This window comes from Motacilla alba, chromosome 15 (genome assembly GCF_015832195.1).
Source record: "Motacilla alba alba isolate MOTALB_02 chromosome 15, Motacilla_alba_V1.0_pri, whole genome shotgun sequence".
Classification (NCBI taxonomy): Eukaryota; Metazoa; Chordata; class Aves; order Passeriformes; family Motacillidae; genus Motacilla; species Motacilla alba.
Window position 1 is genome coordinate 3,519,062 of NC_052030.1, and position 17,906 is coordinate 3,536,967.

Consider the following 17,906-nt stretch of genomic DNA (forward strand, 5'->3'; position numbering starts at 1 on the left):
AAAATGGGAGGGATTGTGTCACAGCCAAACACTCCATTTTATGGTAGATTGAGTCCTGGTTTTGTACCAGTATTGGCTGCTTATTTTTCTCAGGTGTTTGTGTATGTGAATTTTCTGGAAACATTGAGTGCTTGGAGTCCCCCACAGAATCTTGAGGATCCTGGATGCAATCCTGTCATATGGCCAAAATGAATCATTCTTAGGGCTGCAAGAGCAAGATGAGGTCTCTTGTACTCGCTCACTAGCTTAGATTCTCTGAAATTATTGTTTGTAGAACAGTAAAGCTCCTAAGTAAATGTTACTAAAATCCCCTTGTGATAAACCTCATTGTAGAGAAAAAAAAGTAAAATATCATCACTCTCTGGAAGGAACATTGCACTTCGGAGCTGTGTTATCACAAGTAGGGAAGATTGCTGGGGTGCATCGGAAGCGTTTCAGAAACTCAGTATGAATTTTGCCTGTAACAGGAACTCTACATTTGAGGTGAGCAGTATATCTACTCCTGGCATTCAGCATTTGGAGCATGCTAGCATTCCGTAGATAAAACCTTAGATAGATAAAGGCTCAAATTGATTCCATATCTGTCTTACTCCATACAGGTTTTATAAGCCTGCCCTTATGTTTGGTCCCTTGATCATGCTTCTCATTTCCATGCTGCTTTGGTGGCGTGAAAGACACAGCATTAAACCCAAACATTCCCATGCATAGGGAGCCTTCCCACACAATGCAGAGTGTCAGGCCCTAATGAACGGCACAGGGGGGGGAGGCTGGAGGGGTTGTGCAAAGCCGCTCATTAGGGCTTTGAGGAACGTTGTGGGAAGAGTAAGAGCAGGGCTAGTGACTGCTTGAGCTGCCAGCGTAGGGGAGTACAAGGAGCGCGGGAAGATCTACCACGCTGGCTTGTACTTCTGTTCCAAACCAGAACAGGACTGCCTGGAACGCAAGCTATCCCTGTGCTCAGCAAGGAGGAGTTCTGAGACCCTACACAGCACCATAGGATGCCGGAGGGAGAGCAGCTCTGTGGGCTCACTGCAGACGTGAAGTCTCACTCTCTTTTCTCTATTGTTGTTTCCTATGCCAAGATTTTTCACTCTCTGAAGGGAGAGCTGAATTACTCTTAACTACATGGGCATTGCACAGATGAGAAAGAGTGCTCCAGCTGAGGTGAGACGTGCAGAGAGCAAACAGTTCTGCTGATGGTAATGATCCTGTGCCAGTTTCTGTTTGGGCCTGGAGACCGATTCGAGACTCTCACACTGTTGCTCGTCCTCTTCAGGCTCAGCTTCTCTTTTCTCTGCCATTGTCTAGTTAGTGGTGCAACACTGGGGTACCTGTCACCCCGATTTTTAAAGATTTTTCTAAGCCTTCTGATGTTTACATTCTTGTAACAAACTTTCTCACACAATTCTATAAATAACTTATTGTTTTGCATTCTTTTATAGAAGAAGAGAAATTTATGGATTGTTGGTTTGTCCAGAGTCATTGGAGAGGTGGCACTGTCACCCTCCAATCCACTGTCACTTTTAGAAAACTATAAATGTTGGAGTCAGAAAAATAAGCTTCTCTTTTTTCTTCACCTTGAGTGCAACAGTGTGCGTGTCGTCATTTTGTGTCCTATAGTGACAGGTACCTTTCCTTGGTGGGAAGGGAGATGACAGGGACCTGCACACAGAATTGCACTAACAGTCTGGAACAGTGGTTTTAAAATGGTGGTTTTAAAACCCATCTGGCTTGACTCTGCTATTTCCCTGCCTGCTGCAAAGGCTGGGAAAGGGTGACATCCAAGGCAGTCACAGGGGAAGAAGCACACTAGATGGTAGATCTAGTCACCTTCACTCCACTGAACCTCCCAAGTTCTGCATGCCCAGGGTTTTGGGTCATTTTCCAGAAGTAATGAACAAGCAGGTGTGTCAATAGGAGCAATCTGACTGTAAGATGTGGGAGGCTGCACTTACACCACGGGCACCAAACCCTCTGAGCCACCTGCATTCTGTGCTGCCCTCACTGGAGGTCAGTATGTGAAATACCTTCCTCAGGCTGCTGGATTCAGTTACAGATGGCTCTGAGAATTTGCCCAGAAACAAAGACAGGAGTTGCCAAATAGGAAGTAGCTTTAATTTGCTTTGGGTAATTCCAACCCCACTTTCAGAGGAGCAGAAGAAAAATCCATTTTAAGGTACTCTCAGCTCCTCTATCCAAGCTTCAGGAGGAAGCTGTAAGAAAAAGAGAAGAGCAAAAGCTGTTGATTCTGGTAATTTCATGTCATGGCTTTTGGTGTAGGAATTTTAGGCTCTCTCAGGCATTTCTTGTGAGCAAACTTAATGGGGAATATGTTAAGAAGTGAAGTGCTCTTATCCTGTTCTAAAAGAGGTCAATTTTAGTAGTTCTGGATCAACTTAAGAGAAAAAAGATTGAACTTCTTCATCTCAGCCTCATACAGTTGTAGATATGCTCATTATCCTATAGTAATAAACCATGCACAGGAGATTTACTGTTATTTTCATTTATTCTGAGTCATTGTCCTGGGGACTTAAAAGTACCATCAGTGGAGAGTTGAGGTAATGACTCATCTGAGAGTGATCAGGTGCAGACCTGGAGAGGAGGCAGGGGTAGATGTGGGAGGTTTAGTTACCTGTCACAGAACTCATTCCAAGACTTGTTTTAGACTGCTTGGCAATGCTCCCACACCGTCTCAAAGTGCTGGCTCTGCTGGTACTGAACCTGCAGTCTCTGGTTTTGACACACCAACGTTGTTTAAGTTTCAAGGAAGGGAAGATGATGATGTGCATACCGAGACACTCAGCCCCAGCTCCTCTGCTAAGGAGGCATCAGCATCTCTTTTTACAGGGAAAGCCTCTACATGAAAACATGTGGACACTCTGCTGTGCTTTAGGCATGACTTCTGCAATAGCTTTGGTTGGTGGGACAGCTGTTCTGTGGACAGGACAGCTAAAGATGGAGAGAGGTCTGTGAGCTTTGCTCACTGCCAAGCAGCAGAATCCTGAGTCACTGGAAAGTGGAGTCATCATTCAACGCGAGCAGAATGCATGTGAGAGGGGAGTCCTGGACTGTTCTTGCCTGGCTTCAAACTGAAGCTGTCTCTCCTCTAACCCAATACAGCCAAATCTTGAAATGTGGTAGGCATGTTAATGCCCTCTACCTTCTGCAGAAATCGGATGCCTTATGTATCCCTTAGATTCTCTGCTTTATTTGCTCTCTCCTGGCATGGATTTGAATCGACAACAAAGCAAAAATTAACTTTGCATCCTGTGGTGAGCTGTCCTTCCTTTGCTACTCGACCTCTTAGCAGATGACTCTGGCATCCTTGTTTCCAACTGCTTGTTACAGTTCTTGTCAAAATATTAGTCGAGGACATGTTACTTGGAGTAGGAGGGGGCACGTGGAAAACCACAACAATTAAACCCCTCAGAGCTAGAAGGGGGAAGTGGTAGTTTCATGAAGAAGGTCAGGTCAAAAAGTTAGTGTTCTAGATTGTGCCAGGTTCTGTATTTTACTCTGTTAACAGTTTGACAGAGCTTACAATACCATCCTAAGGAACAACAAAAAATCACTACCCAGTAGTGATGATCTCCTGTTAGGAGTGTGGAAATTGTACCTTTCAACAGAGATTATCTCCTGAGGGAGACCTATTGTACAGATTTAACTGTATTTCTCTCTTAATTCATCAGCTGCTAGTAATTAAAACCTGCATTTTTGCAGTGGGGGAAAAAAAAGAATCTAAACTGGCTATTGAGAATGTACTTAATAATGGGAGGGAGAGAAAATTACAATGCAAATAGTATCAATCTTCTAAACAATTTTAACTGATTCCTTAGCTATTTATTAATTAAATAACATCTTCAAAAATGCATTCTGGAAAATGTAGTGTCCTCAATGAAAGTAGTGCTGGTCAGATTAGCTTCAAGTAACTCCTCTGGCATCTCAACAATATTTAATTTTTAAAAGGGGTTGGATAGGAAGCAGTTTACCTTGTCAGCTGACAGTTGAGAGAAATGCTGACTTCCCTCCTTGCTGGAAGACATCAGCCTTATAGCTTGTGCTTCCAAATAATCTGTTACAAGAGCAGTGTTCTTGTTCAGCTTCTATTTAGAACCTTTTTTAAGTGATCATTGCAGTTCCTCTTGCCTCCTTTTCCTCTTTGCATACTCTACAGTATCCCAGCAGTGACACTGGATCCCCTAGCAGTGTCCCACATCACCTTCCTCTGTTACAGCCTTAAATTACCTGCTCAAAATCCCTGTCCCCCCCTTCTCCTCTGGAGACAATTATAATAAAGGTATTTTGTCCTCAGACACGGTAGTCCAATTATCCTGTCCCAGTGAATGAAAAGGCACTGTTTACAACGGCAAGGTAAGGCAGAAAAGTAATTTTTTTTCATCCTCATTCTGTTTCCTGATCCGTGGAGATGGTTTCAGTGGAGAGAACTGGTGAGGCTTGCTGCCCTCTCCCGGTGCCCTCAGTGGCTGTGCACTGCATCTCACAGCTGCCTCTTGGATTGGAGTTTTCCCCTTTCTGAGATGAGTCCTGCAGGAGGGGAAGAAAGAAACTGCTTTATTGACTGAATTGATTATTTTAAACAGCAGTGTTTGATTAGGATTAGCTGGACCAATTCAATTAGGAACAGCTTTTGAATTGTCAGAGGCAATGGTCGTGATCAGGTCCTCTGGAACTACAGGTGATCCCCTGTAGCTTCCTGATAGTAACAAATGGATTGGAATTCTACACTACTGAGTCTTCCGAATACTCCTACCCAATTCTGTGGGAGTGCTAGCACTTAGTATGATTTTTGTTTATGATCATGGGAAACAGTATCATGGCCCATCAGAGCAGACCGATTACAGATTAAATTTACAGCCACCTTTTGGTGTTGTGAGGGAATGTTTTGCCAGTCAGCACATCTCAGTCTCAGCATTTGCCAGGACCCCATATTCTTACTCTGAAAGGTGACTGACCAGGGAAGGTACTCACCTTGTAAAAATAACTTTAATCCTGGTAGCTACTGAAGCTCAGATGGTTGGGTCATGTGCAAACAATCAAGGGCAGCAGCTCTCCACAGCGGGAATTCAGCTTTAGGGATGCAAAGTGATCTAACCTGGTGGGCCCAATGTTAAGGACTGCAATTGGCAGCTTCTTCTCCCGGGCAGCAAGAGCAAACCTGTAACCAGAGTACACCTGCAGGAGTACCAGAAAACAAAATTACAGACAGCTTAGGCAAAAGAAGAGCTACAGAAAGGAATAAAATAGCTGCCATTGGCAATGGGAAAAGGGCTGTACATGCGTGCTGTGTTAGGCAGCTGCACTGAGCTCAGGTAGGAAATGTCTTCATTCAGGAGTGCACAGAATAGAACAGCTTTTAACCTCTGTCAGTGAAGGATTTGCAGTTTCATAGAAACTGAAACTTCAGAGCAGATTGAAGGGAAATGTCCTTGTCTTTTAGTAAATCTCTGAAGCAGTTTTTATGAGTTATCACAGGTACTTAAATGCTGCACTTTGATGGTTCCTGCATGGCCCAGCTAAGGTAGTACAAGAACAAACCTAAGGCATTTCAATCATTCCTGTACAGAGGATTATAAGCTTAAGAAGTGCAAGCTTAAGGAATTTGTATCCAGTATCCTGAAGCCAAGAGAATCACAATCAGGCAGCCTGGGTTTTATCTCCTTCTGGGAGGTGTTAAGATAAGGGGTTTTTTTTTATGTAACAGAACTTATCTTACAAAAGCTGTGACAAAAGCTTCTATAGGTGTAGAAACCCCTGTTGTTTAGCTACCTTACCTTATAGATAAGAGGCTAGTGGAGAAAACACATTGTGATACAAAGGACAATCCCAAGCAGCAGAGATATTTCAGCTCTCTTATTGAGAATTTAATAAAGAATGAGAAGTCCTGAACCCTGGTATTTTACACAGTGTGCTATGAGGCCTAAAAAGCTACAAAAGGCTAAAAATTTCAAGTAAAAAAGTGTGAGGAATGAATTTTATCAGGTATCTTGCCTTTATGGGCAATTGTGACTGATGGAGGAGGCAGCAGAGAGAGGTCTGAATGGAGGTATTTACAGCAGCATGAAGTAGACTGGCAAAGAGTGACATGGAAGCCCAAAGAGGTCACCCATAAAGCCAGATTCCAACCACAGTAAAAATAAAATACAAAGAAGCTCTGCAAATGCTGGTCTGATCCACAAGCCATTTGCAGTTCTAAGCTGTGGGACCAAGGATCATTGCAGGCAGAGCAGCAGAGAAGTAGGAATGCAGTTTGGGAGGCAGACCTACTTACCTGCATAGAGGATCCTGCTATCAGCATGGAGTCGGATTCTGCCAGGCGTTGGTGTACAAAACGCACTTTTTCCTGGCTCACTGTGTCTCCAAAGAAGGTCACATCAGGCTTCAGGATTCCACCACACTTACGGCAGGCTGGGACTCGGAAATTGCGCACCTGCTCATCCGTCAGGAAGACATCCCCATCCGGAGCCACACCAAATGCTTCAGCTTTCCAAGTAGGATTCAGAGCTTCAAAGTGCTGCTGGAGCTCAGAACGCAAGATTTGGTCTCCACAGGCCAAGCAGAAAACCCTGAAAGTCAGAGCAAAGTCTTAATGGAAAATTTAATGTCTCCAGAAGATCTGGAGACTCTAACTTGTTCCTTAGGAGGCCTGTCACGATTTTCCACATTTATTTACCAAATAGTACAGGTCAAGGAGATGTCTTTCTACTCTACTGCTTTGTAGGAATGCTCTAGAGGAAGTGCCTTCAACCCTGCCATGCATCCTCTCTCCCAGTTCATGCTGTGCTTTTTCATCTGGAAATTTTGGGTGATCCCAGACAGGCTGTGATGGCCCTTCTCCAGTACACATATCCCATGCAATTCTGGCACTATCCACTCTGCTTAAGGGGGATAATCCTTGTATCCTCATGATCCCCTTGTTCTCTTTACTAAGAAGATATTTGCTGTACCAAGAAAAGGGGAAATGGATCCAAATAATGGTCCAAAAAATGGAGTGGTGGACATGTTTCTTAAATGCCATGCTGTGAACAGCACTGGGCTGTGATCTTTTTCTCCGCCTCAGCCCAATACACCTCTGTGCCTGTCATCTCCAAGAATGCAGCGTGGACGTTTTGCCTCCTTTCTCAGCAGCTGACACTGCAGCTGCGGCTCAGTCACCGCTGACACCCCCTGTGCCAGCAGCCGTACCTGTGTGTGCAGCCGTGCAGCTCCGTCACGCGCCGGCTCCCGGCCTTGGTGTGAAGGGCATCCACGTTCTGGGTCACCAGCCAGTGCAGCTTGCCCAGCTTCTCCCAGTCTCTCAGCACCAGGTGTGCCTTGTTTGGCTGGTGGGAGGAGAACTGGGGCCAGCCCACGAAGTTCCTTGCCCAATAGCGCTGCCGGGCACTGGCGCTGCGGATGAACTCGGCGTGCTGGATGGGCCGTCTGTCTGTCCTGGCGTAGAGCCCAACGCCCTCAGAGCGGTAGTCGGGGATGCCTGACTCCGTGGAGATTCCAGCTCCAGTCATTACAAACATCCTCTTGGAGTTAGAAACAAAGCGCTGCAGCTCCTCCACTTCGGCAGGATCGGGGGGAAGACAGGCTGGCACGAAAGTCGAGTTTGGAGAGGCTCTGGATACAGAACAGGATCTGAAATGGTGCGGTCTGACGGCTCTGAAAATACCAGGCCCCGTCCTGGCAGAGAACATGTTCAGCTAAAAGGCAAGAACAGAACACATGGCAGGTAAAAGAAAGCAAAAAGCATGTCCTTAATGCCATTTGCTTGCGTTTCTCTGGGAAATGATGCTGTTAAGTATTCTTTGCTCTCTTTTTAGTAAAGAAACAAATTATTTTGGAAACATGAACTAAAGCCCACCATCCAAGGATGTTCTTTTGGAAGAGTGGAACACTGAGCACAAAGTTAACAACTCTGACTTGCAGGGTTCCCGCTGTTCTACCCTGGTGTGAAGGATGGCTGCCTAAGAGGACTTGTAAAGAGCCCAGAAAGACCTGGGCATGTGAAGTCTTTCCCAGATATGTGCAGCAGGCCAGAGACGAAATGGCAGGAAGGCCAAGCACCTCACCCCAGAGGCACTGGCTGGTTCCTCCCCAGAAGAGACCTTTGTTCTGCATTTTTAACACTCTGCCTGCTCCAAATCAGTCTTTTACATTTACCCCATCCCTAACACATGTTGTAGTAAGGGAGAGAAAAACAACCTCAAAATGTTTTTTTTTTTCCTGACAAAGGCCTTGACTGGAGTTACTCCTGTGTGGCATGTTTTGGTTGGTTTTTTTGTTTTTGTTTTTTACAAAGGCCTGGTGCAGAGCAGGCCTTGAAATGGGACTGGAGATGATTAGAGCACTGTCTAAATGCCTCTGGCACCTCCTCTTCCGTGGGTGCCACCTCCCCAGAGTCAGCGAGGAGCTGGACGGGCACTGCTTTTGCTTCTCCAGCAGACACAGGGGCTTTCTGAGAGAGGTAGGATCATCCAAAGTGTTTAGGGCAGAAGGAGGTGCCTGGCAGGTAGGAATGGGAGGGACACCCTGCTTTAAGGGAGGAATGGCACGCCCTGCTGGGGACAGGCAGGATGGATGGCTTTGCTGACTAAGTAGCCTGGAATTGTGTGCAGGACCTTTTGAGACACGAGTGCATGGGTTTGGACTTTGATTTTGTTTGTGCTTTCCAGCAGTCTGCAGTTCTATCTCCATTTCACTGTATTAAAACTATTTTTTCTGGGCCTCGCTATGGTTTTGCAAACAATATACAAAAAGCTTTGAAAGCAACAGTCCTGAGAATTGACTGTCTGGCGTTTCTGCCTCCTTAAATCTCCCTTAGCAGGGGGGTTTGCACTAGATGTAGAAGACAGAGGAAGAACTTTATTTACTGATACAAGGTGATGATCTCCTGAACACCTTAACTTCAGGTGTATTTAAATACTGCTCTGTTTACTGTAAGACCTAGTACTGGTGGGTAGCTGAGGGCTTAGATACAGCTGAAGTTTAGGTGTTCAGCTCCAAGCACTGTGATGCTAAATTGGTGCTAGTGGCAAAGGGTTAGATTTGGCTCAGTTAGTCTTCAGTTCTCAAGGCTTTTTGTCACCATCATTTGAAATGCAGGGAAGATTGAGCAGACTCCATAGTCTGAATTGCTCTTTGTATCTAAGCAGTGATTCTGTTTGCAATGATTTTTGCTTTGTTTTGCTGTTTAGCAGGATTTGTGTTGGGCATTCCCTCTAAAGAGGTTTAATTTCCCATATGAATTAATTAGAAGGGACAAAGTCTCCCAATAAACTAATTTGCTTTGAGAGTAACTTGTGTCATGATGCTCCCCAAAGGCTCTTAAGCCAGCTTGATGGTAATTAAACTGCTTTAACTGATGAAAACTCTTCATTCCTGCCCCTTATCATCAGAAGATCTCTCAGAAGGAAGCGTTCAGAGGCGAAATGAAATAGAAATGTAATAGGGGTTGGCTCACAGGAGAGAGAAAGGAAAAATTACAGATACATTTAGATACATTTGAAAGCTCCTGTGAACCAGGTAAGGACTATGGAACTATGGAAGAGAAAATGTTGAAGGATGGGATATTTCTTATCAAATACAAAGCTGCTTTTAAATTGAAAGTGCTGAGATTAAAAAAAACAAACAAACAAACAAAAAAAAACCAACAAAAAAAAAAAAAAAGAAAAAAAAAGAAAAAAAACCAAAAAAAACCAAAAAAAACCCAACTACTTTACATAACAAGTGAAACTCTTTACACGTACCTACGGAGATGTGAGTTTGTTTCTAGCACACACCCAAGATGCTCCACAGGAAAAGATCAGGCAAGGTGAAGGCAGAAGAGAAACAGGATCCTACAGACGCCTACAGGCCAGAAATCCAAAGGGACCCCCGCTCCACATGGAGCCCCAGGTGTCTCTCGGGCTGTGACACCGGCGGGGACGGGGACAGCCGAACCGCAGCCGGCTATGGCGACAAGAGCGAGGCGGCGAACAACGCTGAGGACTCGCCGGCCATGGCGCTGCCGGGAAGGACAGGGCTGCCCCGCGGCAGGGGAGCCCTCTGGGAAGTGTAGTTCACGGACAAAAACCAGCCCTGAGCGCAGAGACTACAACTCCCATGCGCCAAAGGGGGCCAAAGGTGTTCCCGACATCCTGACACCTGAGAACGCCGAGAGCTCCACGGCAGCACTCGGGGAAACGTGCGAGGTTAAAATCCGAATGCATGTGATACAAACGCATGCGGTAGCTTTGGTAAAATGCATTGCAGATGCTTGTCACTACAAGAGATGTGTTTTCTTTTCACCGATACTAACATGTTTTAGACTTAAAATGTGGCTGAATAAATTACTGATGAAAAGTCCACTGAGGGCTGTTAAAGACACGTCTAGCTTGGGAATTAGGGCGGTGCCAACCTGTTTGCTGCTGACTCTGTGCACCCTGGCAGGAGCCCATCTTTTTGCCTCTCTGCTTGGTGCAGGTTTCAGTCTCAATAATCACCTGATAATTTGTTTAGTCTGCCTGGCGATAGGGAGTTTGCATTCGGGTTTGTTTGGTTTTATTTGGATTTTCCCCTTTTTTTTTTTTTTTTTTTTTTTTTTTTTTTTTTTTTTGTTCTGGTTTGGTTTGATGTTTGCTTTGTTTTTCTTCAAATGAGGCTTATTTGTTCTGGTGAACACATAACATGAGGAAGGCCAGAGTGCTGGATGGTAGCAGCCTGGCGCACTGGATGCCCAGTATTCTTACAGACAATGGGCTCTTTCTGAAGATTTGGACTGCTTTTCAAATGCATTCACCAAAGAGCTCTTGCTAAACAGTTCAAAACATTGCAAAAAAGTTTTAATGCTTTTTTTTTTTTGCTTTTGTCTCTTAGAGTTATTTCAAAAACCAGGTGAGCCTGAGCGTCTCTGTAGCAGCGTGTAATTCTGTGATCGCAAGGAAGAAGCGCATCCTGCAGTGCCACCCTGCCTGTCCCTCTGCCCCGGGGCTTGGGTGTGGAGTGCAACCTTCTTTTTGGCAGCGTCGTGATTCTAAACGACTTTCGGTGATTTATACTTTAGGAGTTTAAACGTGTTATAAACCGCTGGGTGATGCCTATGCCTTGGTGGCAGCCGGCAGACGCCGTTTCTCCCCGGTGCTCCTCGAGTGCCCCCACCCCGTTCCGCGCTCCCTCCCGGGATGGAAAACGGCGATTTCTGGCCAAAGCCCCCGGCTCCAGCAGCGCCTTCCCGGGCGCTCATTACCATAGTGCCCTCCCGGCAACCTCCGCGGGTCCCGGCGGTGCTCCCGGCCCCCGGTGCCTCGCTCCGTCGCCTCCCGGTGCATCCCCGGTGCCGCAGCGCGGCGCGGGCTGCGGGCGGGGTCGGCGTGCGGGGGGCAGCGGGACCGCCCGCGCCCGCTCTGAGCGCTGCGGGGGCGCGCCGGGCCCGGGGCCGGGAGGGGGGAACGGCACGGCAGCCTTGCGCAGTGGCAGTATCGCAGCCCATGAGGTTCATCCGAGGCGCGATTATTGCTGATTGAAAACTTTTCCCAATACCCCGCCATGACGACTTGAAATACAGTCGGCATTGGCAATTTTTGAGAGCCTCTACGGAGGCGGATAACGTGTGGTCAAAAGATAGATATACAAAGGTCAAGCTTGGCTATTGGTCTTAAAATCTTTTTCTCAGAAGTGGGAATCAGTCAGCATTTGGGTTACTCCGCTCTAGTTTCTCTGATCGTTTCCCCTTCAGCACTTTTGAAAAAAAAAAAAAAAAAACAGACGCCGAACTCGTTATGTGAAAGCGCGCTCAATTGATTAAGCGGTGTGTTGTGGGGAGCAGTTCGCGGGGATGCTCGGTGTGTTTTGGGGAGCAGTTCGCAGGGATGCTCGGCACGGCCTCGCCGGGATGCGGCTCCGCAGCGCCGCGCCCGCTCGGGCTGCCCGGGCTCACTGCGGCGGGCATGCGCAGAGGGGCCCCCGGCTCCGCGCGGGGCCCGCGGTGACGTCACGCTCACTTTGCATATTCCCTCCCAGCAGCCTTCGCGGGGGTACCGGGGGCCCAGAACGGCGGCAGAACGGAGCAGAACGGAGCAGCCCGGTCCCGGCGGGGGCGCAGCGCAAGCGGGGGGCACGGGGGGGGCGGTGCAGACAGCAGCGGGCGGGCGGCGGGACTCGCCGCGATGACGGCGGCAGCCCCGGGGCGAGTGGCGGCAGCGGCGCGGTAGTCAGGTCAGCTTTGCGCAGTGGCAGTATCGTAGCCAATGAGGTTAATCCGAGGCGCGATTATTGCTAATTGAAAACTTTTCCCAATACCCCGCCATGACGACTTGAAATATAGTCGGCATTGGCAATTTTTGACAGTCTCTACGGAGACTGAATCTCACGGTGAAAAACAGATGAAAATATTAAAAATCCACTTGTGCCTGGTGCGCCACTTGGAAGTTCCTTGCTACCGCCGAGGTCCTTACCAGGAGATCCCACGGCTCTGATTCCTGCAACGCCGCCAGGGTTTGCTGCCGCCAAAACCGCGGATCAAGAAAAGGAGGGCGCTGTTACAGAAAAAGCTCGTTTCTTTTCCTCTCGAAGTTACTGAAAAAGCAATCGGTCAGTGAAAACGGAAGTGGAGAGGCTTAGGTGCTGGAGAAAGGTTTCTGGAATAGCTCTTGTTGAGCAGGATCCTTAGGAGAGCTCAGCCTCTCAACAATCAGGGAGGAATCCAGGGGCAGTGAAAGCCTTACCCAGCTGCAGAAGTCCTCTAAAGCCCATTAGGGAACACTTAGTGTAAAGTACTGTGAACTCCATTTTGTCTGCAGTTCTTTATAGACATCACTTGCTTTAAGGAAAAAAAAAAACAAACAAAAACAAAACCCAAACCAAACATAAAACCAATAGAAAAAGGCTCCTTGTCAAAGAAATCACAAACCTTTACTCTGGAAAAAGCAGCTGCTGGTGCAAACTCCTATATAAGTAAACCCCATTCTTTCCTAATTTGCAGCAATTGAATAGCTAAGCAGACCCTGAAGAGGGAGAGTAGTGACCACTGCACACCGGCTCCACTGCAGCTGGGAGCAGCTGCCCTCTGTCACTCTGCATGAGTGAGATGAACCTTCTGCTGCTGACAGCTTACCTCTGACGTTCTCTGTATGGGCAGACAATCAGATCCACGTGTGCCATCTGGATGCTCCTGCCCTGCCTGTTAGACCCTGAGTTGGGCAGCTACTTGAAACTTTGGTAGAGTAAAAAACTTAGTAGTGAACATCAGTGTTTCCTCTTAATAATTGCTATTATTTTTTTAAATGACATTCAGTCATGCTGGGCTATCATACACAACAGTGACCAAGAGTGACAGTGAAACCTCATAGATTGCCTTTGTCCCCCCATTTGTTCCTATTGCCAGTGATACCAACTGAAATCAAACCCTGAAGCACAGGGATGCCATTACCCTTTGGCAGAATAAGCCACACTGGTAAATAGCAAAGGCATATGTAGTTTGCAGTGAGTCATACGCTTCAGGTAACTTCTTGATTCTTATAAACTGTGTTTATAAGTATTGGACTTATCACTTGATTGTTTCTCATCTCTGCTGCCAGAATTGTCTGTGATAATGCCTTGGTGTCGTGCTTTCAATCTGCATTGCAAAGTCATGTCCTACATTTTATGCCAGAAACCAAGTTTGCTAATTTTGCTGTAATAGATCCTTTCAACAAGTGTGAAATTGGATCTGGAATGTGGGAGTTGCATGTTGTGATTTACTGCTATTGCCTGAAGCCTAAAGGTCTGATTGAAACTTTTTCCCTTGCATTCACTTGAAGAGCAAAATCCCCTTGCATGAAGTTCCCGTGGCACAGCACAGAGGGCACACTCTGCAATGAAGGCGCTGCCATTGCTCTGCAGTTTCAAGCCACTCTCTGCAAAGTGCACAGCTGAGTTCTAAACATTCCTCACAGGCCAGTGTAGCTTCATTTCTCTTCTCTGACACAGATCACAAATAATGATGCTTTTCTTTGGTGGTATTATGAAATGAGCTTGGATCACTCCTCTGTTTGGCAGCCAGTCTGAAATGGCAGGGCACAAGTGGACAGTTAATCCATCACCTCTGAGGGTCTTGCGTGTGGTCAGTGGGTTAAGCTGCCCTTTGAGGGACCTGGTCTGTAAGAGGTAAATAAATGACTCTTCGATAAGAGGGAAAGGTGCCTTGAGCAAGTTCTCTGGACACAGATTGTGTGAAGTCGGGAATACCCTGAACATGGATTGTGTGGAGACAGGAAGCCCTAAAGTTCAACATTTTGTTGATGTTGATTTACTGTCTAACTTCATTTCTAGTTCCCAGCCCTGTTACCCATCTGCAAATGGGGCTAGTAACTTCTTGTTACACCTTCTGTGAAAGACAAGGGTAAATCGAAATGTCTCAGCCACAGGGCACAGCATAAGAGGAATGCTGCCTCCGCTGAGGCTGGGCGGCCTGCTTCAGGAACCTCAGGCACCTCAGGCTGCTCGGGCCAATCACTCACAGACACCAATTTGGTGGACGGTAAAGTGGCGTTTATTTCCAGATTTCACAGCCTTAAATAACTTGGGGTTACATCACTTCCATCTGCTTGCACAACAACGTGGAGAGAGGAGGCCCTGTCTTTCCATACAGCGCGTGGTCTTCCGACCGCCTGTCCCTACCTTCCCACAGAGGAAGGCCTGTGTATTTCTAGCAGCAAGCAGGTGCTCACGAGTCAGGGAGAGTCTGAGGAAAAGAGCAGGTAGATGACGAGGAAATGAGTTCAAGGCATTGGGAAGGACAGGGCTTGAGCCCACACCACTGAGACGTTGCCTTGGCAGCTGGGGTTTTAACCTGTCCCTACTCCTTCAGCTCTCATGGGAGGGTGAGGGGCTGGCAATTTTAAGTAAGAAATGTCAATGTGTGAAGAATTCAGTTATGAACAGTACCTGGCTGTGAGCAGGATGGTTTTAAAAGCAGTATGCCTAGAGGATAGTATCACTCATGGGACAGCCCTGCCTCCCACCCCACCAACCCTTTCAGTGCAGAAGCCAGAGGCAAAGCTTTAGAAACAATGACTTTATTTTTTTGTTTTTAACACTGAGCATCTTGGACACAACCCTTTCTTTTGGGTGCAACCCTAACTGGTTCTATGACAGCTTAATTTCAGCCCTGAGACACAATAGAAACTGCTTTCTTGATTTACATTCACTTCCAGACTCCCAAAGGACACTGTAGGAAGCTGAAAATAAAAACTGCATGCCAGGCTACAATACGAACAGAGCACATTAGGCACTTTATTTTTGCAGAGGTAAAAATACAGCCCAAGTTGAGGCACATGCTTGTCACATGCTGGTGGAGGAAACACACAGACCCCAGTAAAGGACGTGTTTCTAATGACTTTAGGTCTGCTCTGTGACCAGTCAGTGCTAGTGGTTTAAATTGCTCCACCTGGGGACATGCATCCTGAAGTCGTTATTGTACAGCCAGTGATGGATTTTGAGAAAATGTAACAGTCCATCCAAATAATGCTTCACATTTTGCTGAGGGAGACCAGCAAGCGGGATGTCAGGTGAGATCTTTGGCATGGATGGTGACGCATGCAATGAAAGTCTTTACTTACATTTGTGTTGTACTTAGATCTCAGTAAGGATATTCTTTTCTGACAACTCCTGGAGTAAAAGATGGAATAAATTTCTTGGAGGTTTTTGACTATTCATAAGCATTGGCTGGGATGAGGGAGGAGATATTTCCCTGCCCCCCAGCGATAATTCCCATTAAAGCATGACTTAACACAGGAAATAATGATGTCTGACTTGTGCTAGCAGGGGAAACTGGGCATGTTTGTGCCTAGAGAGTGAAAAATACAGCGCTGGAGATTGCTCACAGCTGACCTCACGGTCTCTGTTTATCGGAAATACAATTCCGTAATCTCAACAACAGGACATGTGCTGTTCAGTTCTGGGAACATTCTCTGACTTGGTAGTAATTTTGTAGGGAAAAGAGCTACAAGAGTCATGTTTCCTGGATCCTCGGCAGTTCCCACACTGATATTTTTTGGTGTATCTCTCATCAGATTAAGAAGTGAACATTTGGGCTAACTGCCTTCACGACCATGTCGACTTGGCTGGAGCACAGTGGGAAACTGTAGCTCTGATGAGGGTTGAGCTGTGCTGTGGCTCAGACAAAGACAGGGCTTTGCTGCCTTGGAGTGTTGTTTTAGAGAGGTTTGAAAGGAAAAACATGTGGGAAATGATGGTTCAAGATCATCACATGAGAAATCCAGGTGGGCTGTTGTTATAAATGAAATGCCAATTAAGCCTGATCAATAATTTGCGAAAGCCAAATTATGATAAAATAACAAAGTATAAAATTTATTTCGCGTTCGAATTTACAATTTAAGCCAGCCATGAATCGAAGACAGAGCCAAGCCCGGGACTTTGGCTCTGGGTGAAAACACACAGCTCTGACCCCCTTCCTTGCATCAGAGTGGTGAGTTCACCATTTGCTCGAGTTTGAGCCCAGTTCTTATACTCTTTTTCTTGCCTGGAGCTATGACTTTCTTTGTTCTTTTCTTGATCCCATGGTCTCTCCATGTTCCTCCGGTCCATGGATAATGCTATCAGATGTGTAAACAGTCCAGTCTAGTGCCTCCATCCATATTCATCTCCCCTTTTCGTTCCTCGCAGAACCTTGTCTCCCTTGGAAGAGTCTGGAACGCACACATGTTGAATAGTGGTTCCTGCATAGGCTTTCAAGTGTTCAGTAGGTTTCCCAGAACTATCTATTCATTTTTAAGTTGGTTATCATTATGCTATCTTTTAGTTATCAGTGGCCAGGAGGGCAACTGATGTCCTGCACCCTGATTGAGATCTCCAGTTCCTGCAGCCTCTCCTTCTCCACATGTAAATTCTGCAAGACTACAGGTGGTACGTGTGAGACAACTGATTTCCCAGTCCTGGCAGTTTCAGTGTAAGCCTCCCCTCTTGGCTTGGCAGCTGGTCTGGGCGTGCTTCCTTTAGCAGTTTCTACCTTTGGTCAATGTAACTACATTTCCTTTATCAGTGAACTTTTAATATCCTTGTAATAAAACTACATTTAATGTATTTATATCATAATAATGTTTATCCGCCTATGAATTTTGATATAACAGCTGTTATAGCCTTTGAACACAGCAAAGGAGAAGTAGCTGGTGACTTTCCTTTATGGTGGCCACAGCTTATGGAAAATTGTTCAGGAAAGGCTTCTGCCGCCCAGCTTCCCTAGGATGGGGTAAATCAGCTGAGGCTCTGAAATATTTGTTGGAAGGTTTTGGGGCACAGCCCTAGCGCAGCAGCCGATAGCCCAGCGCGGCTGCATGGCTGCCCCGGGAGGACATTCCTGTGGGAAAGGCTCCCGCTCGTGCAGGAGCAGCGCGGGCTCGTGTCGCGTTCCCGCTCAGCCTCGGGCGCGCGCGGCCTCAGGCGAGCGGGGCGCTTCCTCTGCGGCAGGACAGGCTTCGCCCCGGGACACAGCAGCGCGGCTGGCGGCTCTGGGGCTGCCGCCTGGCCCGGCATTTCCCGGTCGCTCTCGCAGCCCGGGGCCGGAGCGGGGCCGGCACGGAGCCCTCAGCGCTGCCGCGGCCGGGCTGGCGGCTCCCGCGGCGGCCGGCAGGGGGCGGCGCGGGGCGCGCGCGGCGGGGGCGCGCGGGCGGGCGCGCGCGGGGGCGGGCCGGGAAAGTTGCGGGCGCCGGGGCGGCGGCGGCAGCGGCGGGGCGGGAGCGGCTCCGGGCGCGGCGGCACCATGGACGACTTGGGTGAGTTGCGAGCCGCGCGGGCTCCCCGCGGCCGGGGCCGCCTCCCCGCCGCGCCCCGGGCGGCCGCGGCCCGCCCGGCCAAGCTGCGCCCCTCGGCGCCGCGAGGCTCGGGCCGCGCCTGCCGGCGTCCGGGGACGTGTCGCTCCCCGC

At 47.7% G+C, this 17,906-nt stretch overlaps 2 protein-coding genes and 2 non-coding genes across 6 annotated transcripts in view; 3 read left to right on the forward strand and 1 right to left on the reverse strand.

The window, feature by feature from the left end:
- Positions 1–1,992: 1,992 nt before the first annotated feature.
- Positions 1,993–10,022, reverse strand: SIRT4 (sirtuin 4). Its single transcript, XM_038152893.1, has 5 exons — positions 9,756–10,022; positions 7,204–7,709; positions 6,290–6,584; positions 4,990–5,193; positions 1,993–4,545 (listed from the first exon to the last, which is right to left on the reverse strand). The coding sequence occupies exons 2-4, from the start codon at positions 7,701–7,703 to the stop codon at positions 5,041–5,043; spliced, it is 948 nt and encodes a 315-aa protein (XP_038008821.1). The 5' UTR covers positions 7,704–7,709; positions 9,756–10,022; the 3' UTR covers positions 1,993–4,545; positions 4,990–5,040.
- A 1,423-nt stretch (positions 10,023–11,445) lies between these two features.
- LOC119707672 lies at positions 11,446–11,586 on the forward strand. The gene has a single exon (XR_005258806.1). It is a non-coding gene; the product is annotated as a U4 spliceosomal RNA (small nuclear RNA).
- A 618-nt stretch (positions 11,587–12,204) lies between these two features.
- LOC119707671 lies at positions 12,205–12,345 on the forward strand. Its single transcript, XR_005258805.1, has one exon. It is a non-coding gene; the product is annotated as a U4 spliceosomal RNA (small nuclear RNA).
- Positions 12,346–17,636: 5,291 nt separating this feature from the next.
- The window catches only part of PXN (paxillin), a 45,181-nt gene continuing 44,911 nt past the window's right edge, over positions 17,637–17,906 (forward strand). For all 3 annotated transcript variants that reach the window (XM_038152289.1, XM_038152291.1, XM_038152290.1), the window contains exon 1: positions 17,637–17,756. In XM_038152289.1, the coding sequence (XP_038008217.1) occupies positions 17,744–17,756 (13 nt within the window). In that variant the 5' untranslated portion in view covers positions 17,637–17,743. The remainder of the gene's footprint in view (positions 17,757–17,906) is intronic.